Below are 23,189 nucleotides of genomic sequence, written 5' to 3' on the forward strand. Positions count from 1 at the left end.
GGAGAGACAATAAGTAAAAACATATTTTTTTTGTTTGTTGTTTTCATTGAAATATGTCATCACTTCCCAAAATAACTTTGTGACTTTAAGACTTACACCCACAACACATAAATCCAGTGTAGACACAGAGTGGTGTGGGTATCCTCTCTGTTCTACTGTGAGACTGATCGTCTGTGAGTGCATTGGGACCAGGGAGGGGCTCACAGCAGCACCCACTGCTTGTTTAGGACTGTAGAATGACACATGATTTCACATCACCGACATCAAAACAATAGAAAAATCTCCAAAACACCAGAAAAAAGATTTGTCGCTTCTGACAAAAAAAGTCAGCAACAGGATATGGATAGTCGCCAGATTTAGTGAGAAACCCACCACGTTGGCAACGCTGATCTTCTACACTATATAACAATCACATGTGAGCACTTTATCTGCTGTTTATCAGTCGTTTATGATGACTCGTGGAGGTGGGGTGGTGCGCTCCCACAGACTTTACTGAGGGTTAACGTAGTAATCGTGTGTGTACTGGTATGTGAGGATTCTCTTGAGTTGATCTATTATATATCACACTATATCACACAGAGTTGAGCCAATACTGAAGGCATTCTTCAATATTTCCCCCAGTGTATGTCACACAAGGGTCGCAACAAATCTGGCAAGCAGCTGAGAGAAAGCTAAAGATAGAAGAAGAGCTGCTGGTGATGTGTTTCTATGAAAAATTGTTTGTGTCCTTTGGCAAGCTATGTCAGAAGAAGAGGGATTGTCCATAATTTGTCTCAGATGCAATCAGCTCTGCTGATTTCCTCAGTTTGTGACTGATAGCAGAACCACATACTTCTTGTTTTATTGAGAATACTCTTAATCTAGTTCTTTAATGAATTTATCTGACTGCCCTTTTATCGGTTTAACTGTGTGGATGTTTCAGTTGTAAGTTGCACAACCTCCAAAACGGAACATTTCTCTGAGTAACAAGGTCGAAGGTCAAATTAAGTTATCTCCGGTGTCACCAAGATGCCGTGAAGCCCACCCCTTCTCTGCTGATATCACCTGTCATTTTGAAAGTGTGAATCTAAATTGAAGTCACTAGCTTCAGGTGTACGTGTGTTACTGAGGTGACGCTGTTTGTATCCCTGCAGGGTTCGGCCGACTCCTATACCAGCCGTCCATCAGACTCCGATGTGTCCCTGGAAGAGGATAAGGAGGCAGTGCGCAGAGAGGCAGAGCGACAGGCTCAAGCACAGCTCGACAAGGCCAAGGTTGGTATCCTAAAGCCAGCAGGGGGTCACTCTGTTTGGTTCCTACCTACTGACACAGCTGGGACATGTTAGGTAGAGATGGAGCCAGCTCAAATTCTACAATAGTAAAATTAGTGAGTTTAATTGAAACAAACGTGTTTCTAAATTGATAGAGAGGTCTGTTAGCGTTAGTGTTCTGTTAGTGGTAGTTGTTCGTGTTTCTACTGGCGTATTGTTCTGTTTTGGTCAGATCACCGTCTGTATATTCTTTACTGTAATATTTCCATGACCGGCACATCTTCATATATTAGTTACATGGTTTTGCTTGCTGACGGCACACTTGAAGCCCCGCGGTGTGAAATACCATTTCTGTTCTTGTGTGACACGTACACGTATGTGAACAAAACTTTCCCTCAAATGAAGCGGAACAGGAGCCTTACATGGCAATTTTATGGATGTTGATCATGCTGATAATCAAATATCATGGACAATGCAGCTCCTCCGTTTGAAATGAACGAATTATGACGATTTTGTGCTCTTAAGAGAGCTTGATGAATCCAGCTTAAAATAATCACTAGGACACAATCAAAGAGGACTCTGTAATGTAGTTACAAAAACCCCTTTTGCATCAGTTTTACAATCATCCAGTTAACATGTTCATTTGTCAATAAATCAAGCTCAACTTTTGCTCAGATACAGGACTTTGTCACCCCTCCTACCTCGACATGGTGAGCCGCCACCACCACAAGTAATATCAAATGCTGTGGGAAATACTGCAAAGTACAAACGTGCTGAGGCTCTTTGGATTTTGTTGAGAATACTCTCTATAAACAAAAGATAACCATACACTTGGCCTTTTAATAATTAGTTATTGTTAGGATTAGTAGCAGCTGGAGTACGATGTTGTTGGGATGGTTAGGCTTATGGGCAAAAGGATGAATTGTGTCCCCACAAGTATAGAAGTACAAACCCGTGTTTGTACAGACAAACTGGTTTATTATGCTTGAATCAATAATGGCAGGCATCACCCAAATAGTAAAGTAAACGTTACACTGGTCTGTTTGTTATTGGAAGATGACAAGTTGAGTCTGCTTCCTTCTTGGTCTCTTTTCTTAGGCCTAAAGTTTTTTTTTTTTTTTTACTTTTCCAGCAACATGCAACTTTGCTACTGTATTCTCAGTCTGGTAAAGTGGGGAGCAAACAGATTTCAGTTGGGGGGGAGAGAGATTAAACAAATATTTTCATGAACTGAGCACTAAGATCAGTCTGATCAAGATTTCTGTGTAGCTTCACTCATAGAGAAGGTTTCTTACTTGTGTCATCCCCAGTCCACCTCTCCCTCTCTTCACCCTGAAATGATGGTGGTGAATTACATGTGCTTTACTAATCCTGAAGCAAGATTAGTGGACAACGCTGCAGGACTGACTAGGTGTAATAGAAACAGGATATTACAGCCAATTTCAGCTGGGTTCTCAGACGATGAAGGGGCTGGAGGGACCGCTGATGTGAGAGGTTAGGGGCCTCGGAGGGCTCAGCGTCACTGTTTATCGGAGCCAAGCCTCGCCTGCTCTGCTCTGGGCCACAATTAGCAGCATATAAACAAACACACGGACGGCAGAGCAGGCTTGCCTTTGCGCAACAGGAACTGCAATCAGAGCTCACTTCCACAGAATCACTCAAATCACAGGCCCTGTTAGGATGTACGCCTTTGATCTGGGAAATAATTTGGCTATCTTCTGTGCACTCTCTATTCTCCTCGTGCTCTACAGCTCATCAGACAGCTTATGGTGTCCTATTTTCGCATATTCATTCAAGCATCAGAAAAACTGGTTTATTGTCTATAACAGCTGGTTCACTTATTAGCTGTAAAGCTCAAAGCTTTTGGCTATCCATCCATTCAAGCAGACGTTTTCTTCTTGCAGTGTCTCGGGGTAGCTCATAGCTGGCAAAGACGGATCATTCCAGCAGATCTATGTTGGTATTTTCCAGAGTCACCCTCTCTGGCTCACTAATTAAAAAGATAAGTTGGCTTTATAGATAACCTAGCATAGATTACCCCTGCTGGCATTTTACATTACAGATGACTAGTAAAAGACCACTAGTAGTGGTCTGGCCACCAGAAAACGAGCAGGCTGGGGTCAGAGGAAGTGCAGACTTTCTGTGAGCCTTTATGGGTGGTGGGTGGGGATATGGTTACTGCCTGTAGTGTTATTTGCAAGATTTTTCACTCCCCTCTAATATTTTTTCACATGTATTTACACATAAATAGACTAAAGTGCCTGTGCTGTCTCAAATTAACCTTAAAGGTGCACTCCACTGATCTTACACATCAGATAAGACAATCATTAGGAGTGTTTTTAATGGATTCTGTGGTGCTGCAAGGAGTGTTGTTCCGCCTGAGAAAATGACTCAAATGATGTCACGAGGGGTTATCTCAGCTTGGGTTAGACCCATATTTAACTGAAACCTGCCTTTTCAACTTGACAGCTACGGGCTTTTTAAAGGAAATCTTAATAACAAGATGCTCCATGGAATCAGTTCTGTTTTCACACAAAATCAAGCAACTGTTTTCATCGTGCAAGCGCCACTAAATCAGTTTTCATAGGAGTCATTTTCATAGGAGTTATCATAAAAGAGTTAATGAATTATTATTTTTATTATACAGGTGGCCAGGATTACCACTGAGTACATGCAAATGTTGGTGTCACTCTGCTAATAACCATAGCAGCTTGATGAAATGATAATGTTGATAACCTCTTTCCTTGTTGTAGACTTCTGTTATTGCTCCGTTTGAAGCTAAATACTGCAAAAATAATGCAACATTAAAAATATATAAATATAATTTATTCATCGTTTCTTTTCTTAATCGGCACTTCAGCAAATGTTTTTAATGAATATGCACTATAATATAACTAAATAACTTTTTTTTTTTTTTTTGCTTTACGTGCACTGTTGACACTGGACTAAACTGAGTCTGTGCTTGAAATTACCTCAACCTGTTATTATGTTTTGGTTGCTTGGAGAAGATTAGATTGTGGGACTATTATGATGAAACCAGCTACAGCATGCCAAGCTTGAGTCCACTTCAAAAGCATTTTAGAGTCTATATATGGTTTGGATTTGTATAAGCTTAAGACTAAAGCTGTGATCTTTTGACCAATCTATTGGCTTATGTGTCGCATTAAAAACATTGTGTGTTAACTAAACGGATTTGTACTGTGAGGACAAATGGTTAATTTTACCTCAGATATTGCCAGTGTTGAGCCTCTATGGGGATTTTACAGTATAAAGCTGTGCCAGCCATCTCACCTGCCCCTCTATGATTAGTGCCTTGACTGTTTTCTACAAAATAATAAAAAAAAGACTTTACTGGCTTCTGTGATTTCCTGAAAACGTCTTCAGAAGAGAATTGAGAGGTTACTCCTGCTTCCAACTAAGAACCAGGAGCAGGAGATTTCTACACGGTAGTTTTGCACACATTAAAGAAACATGATATAATGTGTTAATTACTGGTAGTAATTACTACTAGTACTAGTAGTGAGGTTAATGTTGGTTAATGTTGGACAGAGCCAGGCTAGCTGATTCCTGTTTCCAGTCTTTGTGCCAAGATAAGCTAACCTCTCTTGGCTACAGCCTCATATTTGACATACACACACGAGGATGATATCGATTTTCTCATCAAACCCTCAGTAAGAAGCTAATTAAGCACATTTCCTAGAAAGTCTAAGAGTTTCTTTCAAGATGAATTTGTCGACTTCATGGGTGACAGTGAGCGATGAATGAAAACATGTTACTGGAGAAACTGCCGGTCCAACAAAATTGTCACACTCTAATATTTTGTTGGACCGCCTTTAGCTTTGATTACAGCATGCATAAGCCGTGGCATTATTTAGGGAAGCTTCAGCAATATCATAACATTTATCCCCGTCCAGAGTTGCATTCATTTCTCTCTTGTATTGATGATGGGAGAGTCGGACCGCTGCCCAAAGTCTTCTCCAGCTGACCCCAAAGATTCTCAATGGGGTTAATGTCTGGACTCTGTGGTGGCCAGTACATGTGTGAAAATGATGTGTCATACTCCCTGAACCACATATGTTCGTGACATCAGGGAGGAAAAAGGTCATTGATGGACCAACCTGGTCATTCAGTATATTCAGTATATTCAGTATATTCTTCTTACCCTGACGTTCCCATCACTCTGGAACAGGGTAAATCTGGATTCATTTCTTTGCTTGAGACATGCAAACAATTTGGCCCTTCTAAAACAGATTAACATCTTTTCCATGACCGCAAATGATGTCTTCAGACATGGTTGTTTAAGAAATGAGAAGCTACTAAATCCAGCTGGTGACTTTTTTTTTTTTTTTTGGACTGGCAGTGTAAATAAACTTCTTCTCTGCTGCAGCTGCCAGTGGAGGTGGTGATGTAGTTCATCACTGATACTTTAACTCAGCTATGGCAATTAATACTTTATGTAATCTGGCTTGTTGATCGAGTGCATACACATTGCAGGACAAAAGTATCTGCAGCTGCCTTTGTTTGTTATTAATCAATCTGAATGCCTACTATAAATAAAGTAACACTGGAGAATTTCACAGGTTCTCACTACAGTGCACACAGCTGAACAGAATACGTGTCAGATCAATCCACAACATTCAAGGTGAAACAACGTGAGAATCTGCACTAATAGCATGAGGTCGTCTGTGAGCCGCCAATGGAGACGCTGTGGGATGTTACACTGCAAAACAATGCAGCAGGGGCAGGTGCTTGTTCAGTCAGTGTAAGTACAGATAAGACTGGGTGGTATTATCTAGTGAAATATTCATGGTGTGATGTGATACTGTAATGAGCATCATTTGGTGTTAATTGGCTGTGGTCCTTAGCACTGTCTCCCAGGGGTCCTAGATACACCTATGGCTACTTTAGACTGGGTTAGCTTGTGTCTTCTCCTCTCACCTTGTCTTCTGCTTTCTTGTATGCTTGTCCTGTATACCACCGTCCATTTTTCCCCCAACCCCTCACCTCTGTCTTTCTCCTTCAATCAGAGTAGTCAATAAAGCATCTGTAATGCAGCCCTGGGTTACGTAAGAAGCAGCAGAGCAGTATGTTCTCCGTCAGGCGATGTAAAGATATTCTATAGCAGTGTAGAGGTGATATTACTGTATGTGCACATCCAGCCGTTATCTGTGATAAAACGTTACACTTAAAGAAATCACCTTGGCAAGGCAAACAGACTAGCGGGGAGGGATGGAGGGGCTGCGTTGCATAAGACAATAGGGAGACCACACATACATAGGTACTAATGAACCTCATACCTTCCTGCAGACATGTGACTCAATGCACTCAAATGCCAAGGACGCTCTGTCCTCTACAGGTCCTGGCACAGCACACACTGGATTGGATGATCCCCTCAGTGGAAAACACACACAGCAAAAAATCATCACTCTGTGGAATATTTACATTACTATAGCACAAGGAAAATTATTCCCGGAGGATTTCATTAATATATAATTTCCATAATTCCTCATCATTCATCATAGTCACTTCACATATGTTGCATTGCAATGAGGAATTAGTTAAAGCTGTGGATGAAGGAACTTGACTATTTTTGCCTCAAGAATCATTCACATGCAGGCAATCAATCCCACTTTCAGTTGGTGAACAAGTGCTGCTTAGAAATATTTGTAATTATTATAAGTTATTTAATCTCATATTGGTGATTTGTGGTCAGTGAAAACAAGCTGTGAACAACAGACAGATGCATATTACATTTATATTGATATGACAAACCTGTTGAATATTGTTAGCAGTATTATGACGGCTGTTTTAAAAGGGTTAATTAGAGCATCGTCAAATGATGAAATGCTTTTTTTGTCACAGTGTGAACATAGGAGCTTTCAAATTTAATCAAACAAAGTCAAAAACCACTCACTCACTTGGGTTTCTTGCCCCTTGGTGTATTTTGTTTGTGTATAAATTAGAGACCAGCATCTCTTTCTCTTTGAGCCTTTGAATTTGTCATTTTTGTTATGGAGCTTGAATAAAATCATTTGTCATCCAGACATTTATGTCTACAATAAAGTTAGAAAAAGATTATTGTGAACAATGAGACTGCAATCTGCAATTTCACAAACTGTACAGCGAGACAATGAGAACAGTTGCTCTATAGAAATGTAAGCAGCAAATGAGGATAGTAATACTCTGTGTGTTCATTACCCTGTCAATATGAATACATGCAAGTATGTATATGTATATATATGCACAGAAAATGTGCACTTTTCAGTTCACTTTTCAAGCAGCCGTTTGTCCTTTATGACAAATAAAGATCAAGATCAAAGATCTAGCAGCATAAGTTGCAGAGGAACTAAACTGAGTGTAGAGAACGTGAATATCCATCATCAAAAATCACAACTGAATAAAAGCTCATCATGCGCTCAGTCCACCGTCAGATCAACTGTAACTTGTTTATATGTTTTTCTATTATGGTAGTTTCAAAAATATAGATGATGAATTTCAACTTGTTTCTATTGCTAAATAGTTTGAGTTGTCTTTAAATAAGTTGCACTAAACTTGATGTTAATAGATTTCTATCCTGTGTTCATGCTTTCTTGACACTGAACTAAATTAGCTCAACCTGTCTGTGTGTTTTATTTTTAGGTTGCTAAGAGAAAATCAGATTGTACTAGGCCTGCTATGATGAAACCAGCTACAGCACGCCAGATATGAGTGCACTTTTTTTTTACAATCTTTATAAGGTCGAACTACAATAACAGGATCAAAGTTCTGACCTTGTGGGTTCATTTTGGCTTCCAGATGAATATCACACACCGTCTCCCTCAGCTTACGTTCTTTCATTTAGCGTGCAAGTCTATTCTGTGAGATTACTCTAAGCTACATCCCTGAGCGTTCGTTTTGGCTTTGAGTTGACTTCTGTCATGCTTGTCACACAGTCAAAGGCACAGCAAATGTAATCTGGTTGAGGGCATGACCATGTTGCCAACTGTTGCTGCCATCACCGCCAGGATGGCTCCAAGATTATGTCCAAAAGCATTTTATGTAATTCTTTAAGGGATGTGTGTCCTATGTTGGAATGCTGTAGCGTTGCAACACAGGTCTAAAAATCTAGTTTGGAGTGTTTTTGTTTGCGAGCATATGGTTCTCCCATTACATTTTTCCTGATGTGACCCTATTAAATCTTATTCAAATCCCTTTTTGTGGAAATGTAATTCACCACTACAGGCAGAGGAGGTTTGTTCTTTCTTTGTACAAAAATATGTGTGTCTGCAAAGAAATAAATTGTTATTTTAAACCCTATGTGAACAGTTAGAAGGTTTATGTGGTTATAGTCTGCGGTAATACAGGAAACATTTCATTAACTGCATGCATTATCTCAATGGACTGAGTGGAAGGAAGGCCAGGATTGATTGTAAAGACTGTGGTATTGATTTATGAACAATTTGCATGAGTGCTGTTCGTGCTACTCATGAGGAAGCAAATAACAAGCGTCCTGTTTTACTACTGGTGTCAAAGTGGTGATTGCTACAGACGTTAACATGTTACTTCATTCTGAATTGTAAAGTGTTTAATCAGTGAAGCGGCCAAGCCGTTAGATAGCTAAACTGAGTCTGCCAGGTTTTTGTTTTACATCTTGCACAATGATCACCTCTCAGTGATGCTGCACAAACATTTGATAAACATTCATATCTTTTGCAAAATCTGACATTTTCATTTATTTCCCTACCTTTGTTCCTCTTTTCAGACCAAACCAGTTGCATTTGCTGTTCGCACAAATGTCAACTACAGCCCGAGTCACGATGATGATGTCCCCGTGCCGGGAATGGCTGTCTCCTTTGAGGCTAAAGACTTCCTCCATGTCAAAGAGGTGAGCTTCTTTAACTTTGAAGTTAGAGATCATTTCATAATAGTGACGATGAGAGAAACTAAGTGATTGACAAAGAACAATGATACTGGTTAAAACAACTGTCTTTAATAATATTTGTAGAAATTTAATAACGACTGGTGGATAGGACGCCTGGTGAAAGAAGGCTGTGAAATCGGTTTCATTCCCAGTCCAGTGAAGCTTGAAAACACTCGCATCCTCCAGGAGCAGAGAGCCAAACAGGGCAAGTTCCACTCCAGGTAAAAGGCCTAATTGAGTTTTCAAAAATAATACAAATTAAGTTAAAAATAGTTTTGAGCAAAACTCAACTCAAACTTTCTTGTTTCAGTAAATTGGGAGCAAACTCATCTTCTAGTTTAGGCGATGTGGTTCCTAACTCAAGGAAATCTACTCCTCCTTCCTCTGGTAAGTTACTGAAAAGGCAAATGTGACAGAACATCATGCTTAATAGATGAACTGCTCTTTTAAACCAAATTTTAGCCATTGAAATCAAGTTAAATGTACAACCTAGATCTTTCATGCATAAAGTTATAATGTTTTTATGTCGTTTACATGTTTCATTTGCTCTCTCTGTGTATTACCTACATTCTGTGCCACTGTCGATGTGATATGTAGCCCATTTCTTATGACCTCCTGTGTTCACCTCTATGTGATGGTGCTCTTGTCTGTCTGTGTGCGTAGCCATTGACATAGACGCCACAGGCTTAGACCCTGAGGACAATGAGCTTCCCGTCAACCTGCGCTCCCCTAAAGCCAGTCCAAACACTGTCATGTCACCCCTAGCAAAAGAGAAACGAATGCCCTTCTTTAAGAAGGTAAACTGTGGACTACCTCGCCCTCTCTTCTTCTCTGTCCGTCCGCTCGTCTCTGACTCAAATGCCTGTGGCTGTTCGGCCTCACTCAGCGCCCGTCCTGTTTGTCTACACCACTGTTCTTGTCCCTTGGCGGCCACCCAGCCATTAGCATGCATGCCTGTTCTTAACCTCTCTTTCTCCTCTTCCGTCTCACACAGCTAAGCAGAAGCAGAAGTCGGTAAGTTTTGGTGTGCCGCGCACTAACTCAGCAGAGTCTGTGGATGACCTCCATGGTCCAAACTGTACAATACCTGTATATGATTCCTCTGCAGAGACTTACCTTTGTACTGACCTCTCACCCTGCTCACCGCTCCTGCAGTCCTCTGTGTTGTGGTTTGTGATAGTTTGTGTTTGTAAGTGAACCTGTGATCCTGATTTAGTGAGACCTCGGAGTGTGAACAGCTTTTTATTAAGTGTGATAAGATCTGAGACTGCCTTTTTATTTCAAAGGAAGAAGCATAAAGAAAACAATTCAATAATTCAATTCCAGCTATATGCATGCTTCTGCATTTGTGAGCCCATAGAACATGTCCACTAATGTCCTTCTCCAGCTCTGAGCTCCCTGCACACGTGAATGAGGATAAAATAAAATAATCCTACAGGTTTTCTAGTCACAGTTAATTTTAGACTGAAGAGTTTAAATTCTCATAATGAAAAGAGACACTTTACTGAGTTTGTGTGACCGAGTGTGCATCAGTTCATCAGGAAGTTGTAGTAATGACGACCAAACCAAAACTGCTTCACACCTCAGCACTGTTCTTGAGCACTTTCTGGAAACAGGAGGATCAGCTCCAGTTGTCTGGCTCAGCTCAAATGTGACTACTTTTTTAGACTGTACATGGAGTAAACAAACATCATTTAACATGTTGATTTATGATAGGCACATTTTGTTTTACCTTTGAACTAAACCAGGTTAGATGTTTCCCCAGTGTTACCAGTTTCTGTGTTAGTCTCTTGGCTGCAGCTTCACATAGAATAGATATAGAAGTGAAGAGTGGTATCAATCTATGAAAGCCTAGACAATTAGTGCATATCGTAAAATGTCAACCGGTATACGTCTGCAAACAGCCTTTCCATTTTTAACAGCAGTATTTGTTATTTGGTATCATTATTTAAGTTAATGTTCACTAGTTCAGCTTGGACAATTAAAGTTTGTAAAATTCTAACTTATGGTCAGAAGCATCGTCACAACTTAAACAAATTAGATTGTTCATCAAGGCCTGGTTTGGCTGATTACACTTACAAAGTAATCCGAAGTTGAACTGAGGCTACTAAAAGCATTTGAGCAGAGCTGCATTGTTCATTAATACCATAATGTTAGTCAGCACGAGTGTGCATCATTTCCCACCACATCCCAGGGGAAGCCCAATGACGACAGAATATATTAGGCAGAAAGAAAATGTTTAGAAGTGGAGAAAAGAGCAACACAGTCTACTAAAACACTTGTCATTATGATAACAGACTGAGAGAGCTGCTTAAAGTTTCAGTCACATAAAGAGAGGGCCACTGAGATTCTGACGAAAATAAACAAACATGGTGAATGCAGATACCACAGTCCTTTATAGTTGTTATATTTCTGCTTCCCAGCTGTCTGCTCTCTAGCTTCAACATAGGTCATACACTGGTTTGGGAAAAAAAGAGAAAATCATTTTATTTTCCTCCAGTATCCACATAACCTTCAAATATGCTGCTCTGCTAAACGCATGGGACGCACAGTAGTATCAGGTTCACTGCCTCGCTGTCAAAGAAGGAGACAAGTTCACTTTTTCAGAGAGTGTGCACAGTTCAGATGTTTCCTAGATTGTGCAAAAAATGCTCTCACTCTGGCAGCTTATAACTGGGTCTTGCTGGAAGTATGTTATGTACAGGTAAAACTCCAATGAGCTATCCAATAGCTACATGAGAAGATTCACTAATCATGTCTAAATGACAAATATTCATCAGCAGCATGGACCACAGATAACTTAGCTTAGCATAAAAAGAGAGAATAGTATTAACTGCAAGATGTAGTTGCCAAATTCAGATTTAAAGGAGCAGTTTGACATTTATGGAAAAAGCAGCTTAGATAAAGATGGAAACATAGTCAGAAGGTAACAAAACCATTAAAGTGTAACTTGGTGTTTTTACACTTTGTGTGTGGATTAAAGTAACAAATTCTAACTTTATTTGCCTTCGGGCTAGCTGTTTCCAGTCGATTATCTAAGCCGAGTTATTTCTCTGCAGGCTGTAATGGATATGAGAGTGGTATCGATCTTTCTCATCTAACGCTAGGGGAGAAGGTTTAATGAGTTTTCTTTTAGTTCTTCACCAGTGTCGTTATTAACAAATGACCTAATATTGCTTTTAAACCACTAACACTTCAAACATCAGTCCAATGATTGATTTGATTCTAAACTGAGGCTGTTACACAAGCTGAGCTCCCACTTTGTCCCAACAGTGATGCATTGTTAGTGTTTCTATCTTTGTCACGTTCATACTTTCTGTCAGTCTTCTTCTTTTCCCTCTCTGACTAACGATTCCCGTGATACGGTTCCCTCTTTACCCAGTGACATCAGAACCATGATATGAGACTACGAGCTTGTCATTTAGCCAGCTATGAAAATCCGACCTAAACTGCCCAATCTATTATAAATCAAAGCTGGCTTGTGCTGAGCCCTCTCATCTCATGGTCCACAATGTTCCAGTGCTTTTAACTTGTCTGTTTCATCGCTGTTCTAAACCCTCAAGTGATTTGTGATGGTGAGTGTTTACCTTTGTCTCCATAAATGAGTGCAACTGTTTTTCTTCTTCCTCTCCTCTCTAAAGACGGAACACATTCCTCCATATGACGTTGTGCCTTCCATGCGGCCCGTGGTTCTGGTTGGACCGTCACTGAAGGGCTACGAGGTGCGTCCAAGCTTTCAAACACAGCACTGTCTTTGTTGTTCATCAGGGAATTCATGAGAGAAATGTTTCTGTTTCATCTGTGAATTTCCTGTGTACAGGTGACAGACATGATGCAAAAAGCACTGTTTGACTTTTTGAAACACAGATTCGAGGGAAGGTAAGTTCCTTGTGACTTTGTAAACATCTCTCATCCTGCATCCTTCCCCATTCTTTTCTTTCTTGCCAACTCTATAGGCTGGTATTTATCTGTCTCCTGAGGTTACCCGAGGGAGTGTGTAACAAGTTTGTTTGGCCTAGAGATGTGTGCTGCTGCTTTAAATAGTCTCTCTCCATGTCCTTAATAGGCCATAGTGGGCCCTAGAGCAGAGCAGGATTCTCCTTAGTCAATGCAGAGTCCATCCACCCATCCAGAAAGAAACGCCATGAAGTTACACAAAGCTGGATCCACTCAGATCAGCAGCTCCAGAGAATACTGTTTATTCCCTTTTGAGCTCTGTTCTCTAAACATGGATTAACTAAAGCAAACTAACATGTTCGTCTTAACGTCCCATTATTGCCCCGCCATCAGAATTGGCTTCAAATGGAGTTAGAGAGTTAGTTAGAGTTAGAGATGTGTCAGTGTTAGATGCAATTATCTTGAACAAGGGAGCACTGTTATTTTGAAGGAAAACACAAGTAGCGTTTGTCTTTTCATCATTGTTGTAGGTGTTTTTATGCCCTGCGTCGTGCTCCACAGTGTTTCCACCCTGCTGCTCTCTAGATTTTCTTCATAATTGAGGATTGTTGCTGTTATTTATACTAGGAAATGAAACCTTGTTCATTTCCTAATTTTAAAGTTGTATAATGTACAGGGGGCGGCACGGTGGTGCAGTGGTTAGCACTGTCGCCCTGCTTCGAATCCACGGGTCGGCAGGGTGCCTTTCTGTGTGGAGTTTGCATGTCTCCCCTTGTGTGCATAAGTTCTCTTCTCCTTCCCACCTCCAAAGACATGTATGTTAGGTTAATTGGTGACTCTAAATTGCCCATAGGTGTGAATGTGAGTGTGAAAGGTTGTCTGTCTCTGCATTCTGGTCCTGCAATGGACTGGCGACTTGTCCAGAGTGTACCCCGCCTCTCGCCCAATGACAGCTGGGATAGGCTCCAGCTCTCCCGTGACCCTTGAGTGGAAAAGCAGTTAGGATAATGGATGGATGGATGATGTATAGCAAGCGTTTGACACTACAAGGAAAGTTTGTCTGAGCTAACCTTGAAATTTGAAGATGTGCACATACTAGCATGATTTGTGACATTACAAATATTGTGGAAGCTAATTCCAGTGTAATGTCGGTGTGATTTACAGTCTTCAAGCAGAAACACACACTGTAGAATGAGAATAGGCATCACTGTGAAGTAGGAGCAGTCTGCTCAAAGCTCGAGCAGTCTAACTTTGAAAATTAACAATGTTCATAAGTTCAAAGATCCAGAAATTTTTCAGTAAGAAAAGACAGATTCAGTAAAATTGACTTTGACACAGTTTATTATACAAAGCAGTAGCTTTGTTTCAAGTTATGTTATTTTAAAGAGGTTTTCAAGACCTTCAGGAGACATTTGTATCAGAAAATATAAAAAATAAATCCAGTTGTGACAGCAGCTCCACATTTTGCTTTTCAACAGCTTTCATTTTGCATCTCCTTTATTTTGACCTTAATGTACTGCAAAAATAATAATATATATATATATTCTTTTCCCCTACAAATATTGTCTGGTTAAGCAACTGTTATTATTTTGTCTTATCTTAGAATATCAATCACTCGCGTCACGGCTGACATCTCTCTTGCCAAACGCTCAGTTCTCAACAATCCCAGCAAGCACGCCATCATCGAACGCTCCAACACACGCTCAAACTTGGGTAAGTTTGGGTTTCAAACACACTGCAGTCCCTGGGAACATCTGGTGTTTTGATTCATAATGTTTTCAAAGAGACCAGCTTATGTGGAAAAGGAAGGAAACGATTAAAGAAACTCTTGACAATGGTAATGATAACTGGCAGAGTGGCCTTGGCTGGGTTTTCTTTGTTGGGAATGAAAGATGGCATAAACGCACGATAAGTTCAAGAAACGCTCTGATTTGACTGAGGTTGATTGGAGTTTAGATGTGATTAAAGCCGAGTCAAACGGAGGTGACACGATAATCTCTGCAGTGTGTCAACAGAGGCAAGAGTCAGTGGCTGTGGCATAGTAATAAGTTCATGGAAAAGTAAATGCAAGAAGCAAAAAGTGCCTTATGTCGGTTCTGATGACACGCAACCTCCACACGGTAACTTGATGATATCACACATATTTTTATCAAAAGCTTCAAGTGCTGATGCCCCAGGTGAAAGAAATCAAAAAGAACTTCTATGTTTTTATTAAAAGATGTTTTAGCACTGAGAGCTTAGAGCTTTTATATTGGGTATGCCCTTTGTGAGTGAATCATCTTACCACCAAAAGAGCACGCTTCCTGCATTTGTTTTCAGAATAAACAGATTTTCTTTTAGTTTTCTAAACTGACATTGGCCTAATGCTGAATTACCTAAGGATCAGTACTGGAAAAAAGTTACATTTCCTCGCCCCACAGGCATATTTTAGCAGGAAAGTAAGAATTTGTGACTCAGACGTCATCTAAATGAGCTGTTAGGTTGGAATATTTTCAAGTTATCAGTTTACTTCAGACTTTGTCGTGACTGAGAGTCATGAAGCTTTTGCTTAGATTGGGATTTTGCCCTGCTGTGATATCTGTAGGATTGTTTTTGCAGTCACATCGTCATCTGTTGGAGTGGGGGCTGTGTGATGTAACAGTCACTAACTGTTCGTTGGCATTAACACAACTCGGCTCACTGTTCCAGTGCTGGTCTTAAAGTCTTGCAGTCAGGTGATTTAAGCCACATCTAGTAATTTAAGTATCCATAGCGCATTTTTAGAGTTACATGGGGCTTCAGAGGAAAAGCATTAAATGTCAAATCGGTAAGATATTAAATACACATAGAGCAATAAAGTGGAATTTAAAAAGAAAAAATCCTAGCCAAGAATCTGGTTTTCATAAAAGAACAAGTGCAATTGTCTTTAGACAGCTTGCAGTCATAAGCTATAATGAGCTGACAACAACTAATTAGGTTTTATCATAGCGTGAACTATAAAGATGAACCCTGTCAATGATTGATGTACAGTCACATCAGATAGTATTCAGATCACTTTACTTTGTGTACATTTTAATGCTTTGTAAATTTATATGAAAACTTTGGCATAAAAATGTGTTACAGAATAACATTACTGGGTGAATGGTAACAGACTGATAACATGAAGCTACCACTACCATGCTTCATCATAGAGATGGTGTTAGCCAGATAATGACCAACTTCAGTCCTTGTGGTTCCACATTTCTTCGATTTTCTTTTTTAGTGTGAATTGTGGAACCTTGTAAACACAGGTCTGTGTCTTTCTAAACTGTGTCTAAAGGTCCAGTCAAGCTCTAGTCTCACCTCAAATGACCACAAATAGGAGTCACAGGACCTGAATTAATTTGTAAATGAGATATTTCAGTTTTTCATTTTGAATTAATTAGCACATGCGAGCCAAAGTTAGAAAACAGGTGGCGTGTCTGATTGTAGTTCCTGAATGATTTCATCTTATTAGTATGGGCAACACACAGGATTTAGTACTGTACACAGTTTTCAGCTATTGTCTCTTGTCAAGAAGGAAACAATAAGGAAATATATAAATATATATAAGCCAATAAGACACACTGGCAATGGAAACTGTTAAATCACTATGTGTACAGTGGTGCAGAAATGATCTACTCACCTTTGCTTTCAACAAATACACAAGAACTGTATGTAAGTAGAACTAGGTCGTAATGATAAAAGTATTAAACCCTTTGCATTAACCCTCACTCTTTCCTCGTGCTTTTTCTCCAGCTGAAGTCCAGAGTGAAATTGAGCGCATATTCGAACTGGCACGGACATTACAGCTGGTGATCCTGGACGCCGACACAATAAACCACCCGTCACAGCTGGCAAAGACCTCCCTCGCCCCCATTATTGTCTATGTCAAGATCACCTCTCCAAAAGTGAGTAAAGATCATATATAATTCAGCGATGAATGCAGTCAGTGTGAGATGTAAGCGAGAGTGAGAAAGAAATGCAAATGTTCTGGATGCATAGTCTGTGACAGAAAATAAGGAGGATGACAAATGAGAAGGGCTGAGGTGATGTTCTCTCAACTCTCACAGACGTATTAGTCAACTCCACTTGTTTCCGAGTGTCTTGGGCTTGTTGATGCGTTTTGTCACTGCCGATATTGTTTTCCTGTAACTGAGCTTCTCCCTTGCCGTGACTTTAAACACAGCATGTCAGACGTGACTGCTTGTTTGAAAGCGAGAAAATGTGAAAGGGGACTGATTCATCACTGTGACCTTCAGCATGTGTAAAAAAAAAAAAAAAGGCTCATGACTCAGTGATCAATAAAAAACACATGGACAATAAGAAAAGCATAGCTAAGGAGACGGGCGATACAAACTTTAAAGCGAAGGGGCAACAGTGTGACTCACACAATAATACAGATAAATCAAACATTAAAACCATGTGACATCTTCATTTTCTCCTCCTGCCATGTCATATAGAGTTAACCTTAAAGGGATAATGACACTATTCAGGCAGCACAGAGTCCACCTGAAACCTACAAACTTAGATATATTAGGCAGCATGTCAAAGGTCAGTTGTTGAGATTGATATAAAGCAGGAAGCTTATGAGCAATTTGGACAAGTGCCAAATTCTGATAGCAAGACAACTGCAGAACAATGCAGAACAATTTAATGCTGACTATGATCTACAGGTGTCAGAAGTCACAGCACATCGCATCTTGCTCCAGGCCAGTTTGAGTGCACATGCACTAAAACCACCTGTCCCAGCAAGTGTTCCTAATGTCATATCTGATTGTTGTGCACTTGCATAGCTTAGTTTAGCCCTCTGAAATGTTGTGCACTAGGAATAGAAAAGTAACATAAAATATTGAAGAACACAAACCTTAAAATGCAACTTAGGTACAGCATTTAAGTGAAAGTACTTAGTTAGTTTCCATCGCTGTATAACCAAAGTGCCAAAGTACACAGATGGAACCGTCAGTTGTCTGCAACCAAACGTCCATGAACTCATTGTCCTTATTTGCCTTAAGGTGCTGCAGCGGCTCATCAAGTCTAGAGGCAAGTCTCAGGCCAAACACCTCAATGTCCAGATGGTGGCTGCTGACAAGCTGGCTCAGTGTCCTTCTGTAAGTCTCCGCGGTGGACCCACATGATCCCTGATTTGAATCCAGCGTTTGTACTTTGTAATTGTTTTTGGCTCAGGGTTTTAGTTTTGTGCATCTGAAGTCAGATTTTTTTTAGAAAGCTTTATAATTCCTGCCAGTTCTATTTCTATTCTTCCATAATCTGCTTAGTTATAATTTTAGAGAACGAAGCAAGTGCCCTTATAACTTTGAGGAATTAGTGTTTAAGATTTTCCCAGAATGAATGCTTAGCGTTGTTTACTGTTTAATCCAGTCCAGTTTCTAATATAGCTCTGACATTTCTGTAAATCAGTATGATCACTTTACACATTATTTTAGATGTATGTTTTTCAAAAACAGTCCAAGTATCAGTCCTTTGCACATTTCCTACTGCGTTCTCAGGAGATGTTTGACATCATCCTCGACGAGAACCAGCTGGAAGATGCATGTGAGCACATGGCTGATTATCTAGAGGCCTACTGGAGAAGCACTCACCCCACCAGCTCCAGCCCCGTGAACCCACCTCTGGCGACCCTGCCCTCCAGCCCAGCCCCAGTCTCTGGTGTGCAGGTACAAGTGCGGACTCAGTGGGTGGGGATGTAAGGTGGAGGTGGAGGCAACACTGCAAGGGTCAGAAAGGGAAAGAAGATTGATATCACATGTAGTATATTTAAGTATTTATATATGAGCAATTAACATGTGAAGTTAACAACAATCCATTAACATTAACAACACCAAACAACAACAACACCGATAAGCTGGATGGAAAGTTAATGCAGATGTCCACTTTATTATTGTTCGTTTCTGCCACTAAAAGAATAAGTAAATAAGTGTGTCATGATGATTTTGGCTTATTATTCTTTTTTAAAGCCAGAAAAAGATGGGTTTAGTAAGTGCATATAGTGAATTTATTTGACTTGTGATTCCATAACAAGCAACATACTGTATATATCTGTGTGTTATTTAGTTTATGGCACTTATTTGTGAGTGTGTAAATGCTGTATAATCTCTTACCTCGACCCTCTCTCCATCCACTGCCATCCCAATGGGAAATGTAAGACTGAAAATGAGGAAAACCTTGATAATGATGAGGAGCAGGAGTGAGCTTGGTATGTTATTACTAGTGTGGTGAGGCCCTCACAAATGTTTTTAACACATCTGGTGCCAGAAATCCATAAGGAGTCCACTTTGGTCCTGAGGACTGAAATAGAAAAAGATTAAAATCCTGAAAACACACTAACCAGGTTTGGATCCAGGACCACAGTCAACCCATGTTGGATGGTTGATTAGCAAGTGTGTGTGTGTGTGTGTGTGTGTGTGTGTTCACGTATGACATTTCTTTGTGTACAAGTGCATATTATAAACAGTGTGCATAAACTGTAATGCAGTCCTTAAGTGTGATGTGGATCTTATTCTGCATGAGTCTTGGTTGTGTGTGTTTGCCGTGCCTCCTGTTGGTTTCTGTCACACCACCGACTGATAAACTTTACTGATTTCAGGGCAGCACAGCAGAGCAGAAAGGAGACAAAGCATTAGTGGAGAGGAAGGGCTCTAAAGAGGATCACCAGCACCATCATCACCATCACCACCACCATCACCAGAGCCAGGATCAGGCCGACGCCGATGCGGAGGCAGAGAGAGAGGGCACTGAGGAGGAGAGGCCCCTGAGGACAGAGTCTTCCAGGAGAGCCCAGCACATCCACCACCGGTCGTCTTCCACTAGGACTGAGCATCACAACCACCATCACCACCACCATCACCACAGCAGTCGAGCCAGGGGACTCTCCAGGCAGGAAACTTTGGACTCGGAGACCCCAGAGAGTCGGGAGAGTCGGGAGAGTCAAGAGAGTCGAGAAAGTCGAGAGAGTCGAGAGAGTCGAGAAAGTCGAGAGAGCAAGGACTCGGCTTACATCGAGCCACACACTCAGCTCCTCCACCAGGAGGAGGAGGATGAGGAGGACGAGGATCTAGGGGAGGGGCACCCCCAGCAAAAACAGCGTTACGAGCTGCTGCCCCACCGGGACCACAACCATCATCACCACCACCACCATCACCGCGGTGGGGGCGACGAGGCCGGACACAGCACGGGACACCACCGCTCCAAAGAGCGCGAACAGGACCATAACGAACGCAACAAGCAGCGCTCTCACCACCACCACCGGCTGGCACGAGACCACCACCATCACTACTACGACCGGGACAGAGACAGGGACCGAGAGGGGGAGGTGGCTCCCAAAAAGAGGGGTGATGCAGGGGAATGGGCCAGAGACTCCTACATCAACCAGTGACAGACCAAATCCCTCCTGAAGCTCATTTGGACCATTCTGTTGTCCCATTGTGCTGCTATACCATGAAACACAGTGTCCTATTTATGTACACTTCCTTTGTAAATGCCCTTGCATCTTTTTCAGTGGCAGGATTTTAATGACATAGATACAAATATATAAATATATGTATGTGTGTATCTATGCATAGACGTTGTTTATGTGTGGATATGCATGAATATTCTCAAATATGCATATTTTAAACCTGTGTTTGATAAAGCATGACACTAAAGCAGAATTTTTTCTGTACTGAGCAGTGCTTTCTGTGATTAGCGTTTTTATTTTTATTTTTTTTTTTGCTTGCTACCACTTGAATCATTTGTTCCTACAGACTACTGCTGCTTTGTTGACTACAAGCGTTGACTAACCAGGTTCATTTGACTTTTTATTTGCAGAGCTCTTTTGTTCAAAATAACAGTTTGGCAATTTGGGAAATTCACTTGTCCACTTTCTTGTCGAGAGTTAACCTACACCTGTTCCGTTTGATACGAGGGTCCTGCAGTGATTTCTGTCTTCATGAAGGTGATCGTGCTCAGTTTTTGTTGAAACTCTTTTATAGATGTGTTCATTTAACTGCTGGTGTTGAATTCTATTGCATCACACTGGCAGACGTTTCTATTATTTATACTGAGGCTAAGCTAAATAATAGAAGCGTTTCTCTGTATGTGCAATATAATTCAACAGCAGCACAAACTACAGTCTCCAGAATGATTCAAAAGTTGAATCAACACCTCTCTGACACAAAAACTGAACGTCATGAAGGATGTGATGCAGAATCGTTACTGTACATTACACTACTTTAGTTTTAGCTAGGTGCTCAAAAATACTCTGACTAAATGTGAATCTTTAGCCAGCAGCAAATTAGATTATTTTAGATTGGAAACAGCTAGACTGATTCTGTCTGATGAGTGGGAAGTAACTACGTACATCTACTCAAGTTCTACACTCAAGTGCAATGTTGAGTTACTCGTACTTTTTCAGAGGAAAATATTGTATATTTACTCACTACTTTTGTTCTTGATACAAAATGTAATCAACTGATAAATGATGTATTATTATAGAATAGTCATGTGTGATTAGAAATTTGAAAAAGAAAATCAGAATTAATGTTTAAATTAAAAGTTTAAATTAAAACGCACACAGATATTTTTAATCTGTAATTCTATCCGATAACCAGAGAAATTGGTTACTTAGGGGAGTACTTGTACTTTTTGTACTAAATGTCAAAACGTCTTTTCTCACTACTTAAACCTGATTATCGATTTCGAAGTGGTACTTCTACTTGTAGTATCATAAGTATTTGGCAAGCATTTGCTTCTGCTTGCCTGCAGAGGTGACAGAAGTTTGTCTATGTCTGTAAAACTGGCTGCTAGTTGTAATTAACCTCATATTTACCTGAAAGAGGTCTTCTTATCAGACCCTTGTGGAGACAGCTAGTAAGTGTATTTCCCAAAGCGTCACACCACTCCCTGAATTTTATGTCTGTCATTTACAGCTCAGCCCCTTGTTTCTTTCTGCATCCATGGTTTTAGACATTTGGTTCCACCAGATTTACGCCTCAGTCGAGGTGCACCTTAGTCTTGCCTTACAAGACAAATGAGTTCTACAACAACAATCTGTCTAACATGCAGTACTGTGCTCTTTGTATGGGTCCAGATACATTTTATAACATTGATACACCCTTTATTCTACACTTTCACTTATTCACTGCTTGGTCTCAAGTCAAAGGTGTTTGATATGACATTGCACTGTCATCACTGTAGGTCTACTACAAAACCCAGTGAAGGTTCATCTTTTATTAAGTCTGACCCCTTTTTTCTAATGACTGTTGTCTAATTCCCACGTCACACTAGAATCTTCATTTTAGGACATTTCCTCAGTAAGTTTCTCACTGTACATTAAAAGATGCATCTGCAAAACGAATGTTTACCAGGAGGTTTTCCGCATTTTTGCCAACTGTTCCTTGCCCTAAAATACAGGATCTATGTAATGCAAAGTGATGGTGTTTGAACTTTAAGCTTGAAAAAGACGTTAAGATGACATTTTCACAGCTATCATGTATTTATTCATGATACTGAAGAAATTCAACAGCGAGTCCATGAGCCTCTGTTTACAAAACCACCAAACCCCATCTTCTCTTTGATTTTGCCTGACAATTGTAATTACAAAAACTTCTCCATTTCTATGCTACATTGGTAGCACTACAGTTTTTTTAAACAGTGTACATGTGTATTTACATAATGGATAAATATAAAGAATAAAGTTGACAACTAAGGACGGACACAGGGTGAGAGGAATCTGATGTGTGCTTTGTCAGAAGACGCAGACAGTGGGGGGAAGCTGCATCTATAAATAGTCATCTGAAACTCTACTGAAAAATTGAGGTAGACTCACCGGCTTGCCTCCTGAGTCGTCATGACAACATCGACATAAAGGACAAGACTGAGGGGATGCATCTAAAATAGGAAGCTGCTTCTCGACACACAGATGCCTTCAAAATAGACAAACAAGAGATCCAGCTGGTTTGGTCTGAGACAAAAAAAACAACTCTTAAAATCATCAGTGCTGCAGTAAATAGAGCAACGATTTTAATCAGCCGTCCAACCTTTCGCACACTGAAGTGCTCTGATCAATGCAGAGGGAGGTGAAGTGCAGTGTACTGACATTTTGAGACAGACGTGCAAATGTACTGATAAGACTAAGTTGGTTTTTT

At 40.4% G+C, this 23,189-nt stretch overlaps 1 protein-coding gene across 5 annotated transcripts in view; it reads left to right on the forward strand.

Moving 5' to 3' along the window:
- cacnb2a (calcium channel, voltage-dependent, beta 2a) overlaps positions 1-22,751 on the forward strand; it is a 61,054-nt gene extending 38,303 nt beyond the window's left edge. For 3 of the 5 annotated variants that reach the window (XM_026363550.1, XM_026363553.1, XM_026363551.1), the window contains 12 exons: positions 1,134-1,253; positions 8,992-9,114; positions 9,235-9,371; positions 9,461-9,537; positions 9,814-9,947; positions 12,792-12,872; positions 12,971-13,029; positions 14,651-14,760; positions 16,804-16,955; positions 18,060-18,155; positions 18,555-18,722; positions 19,652-22,751. In XM_026363550.1, coding sequence (XP_026219335.1) covers positions 1,134-1,253; positions 8,992-9,114; positions 9,235-9,371; positions 9,461-9,537; positions 9,814-9,947; positions 12,792-12,872; positions 12,971-13,029; positions 14,651-14,760; positions 16,804-16,955; positions 18,060-18,155; positions 18,555-18,722; positions 19,652-20,440 — 2,046 coding nt within the window. In that variant the 3' untranslated portion in view covers positions 20,441-22,751. Of the gene's footprint in view, positions 1-1,133; positions 1,254-8,991; positions 9,115-9,234; positions 9,372-9,460; positions 9,538-9,813; positions 9,948-10,144; positions 10,165-12,791; positions 12,873-12,970; positions 13,030-14,650; positions 14,761-16,803; positions 16,956-18,059; positions 18,156-18,554; positions 18,723-19,651 lie in introns of all 5 variants that reach the window. The other 2 variants (XM_026363552.1, XM_026363554.1) reach the window with 1 other exon arrangement.
- Positions 22,752-23,189: the final 438 nt, after the last annotated feature.

This window comes from Anabas testudineus, chromosome 2 (genome assembly GCF_900324465.2).
Source record: "Anabas testudineus chromosome 2, fAnaTes1.2, whole genome shotgun sequence".
Lineage (NCBI taxonomy): Eukaryota > Metazoa > Chordata > Actinopteri > Anabantiformes > Anabantidae > Anabas > Anabas testudineus.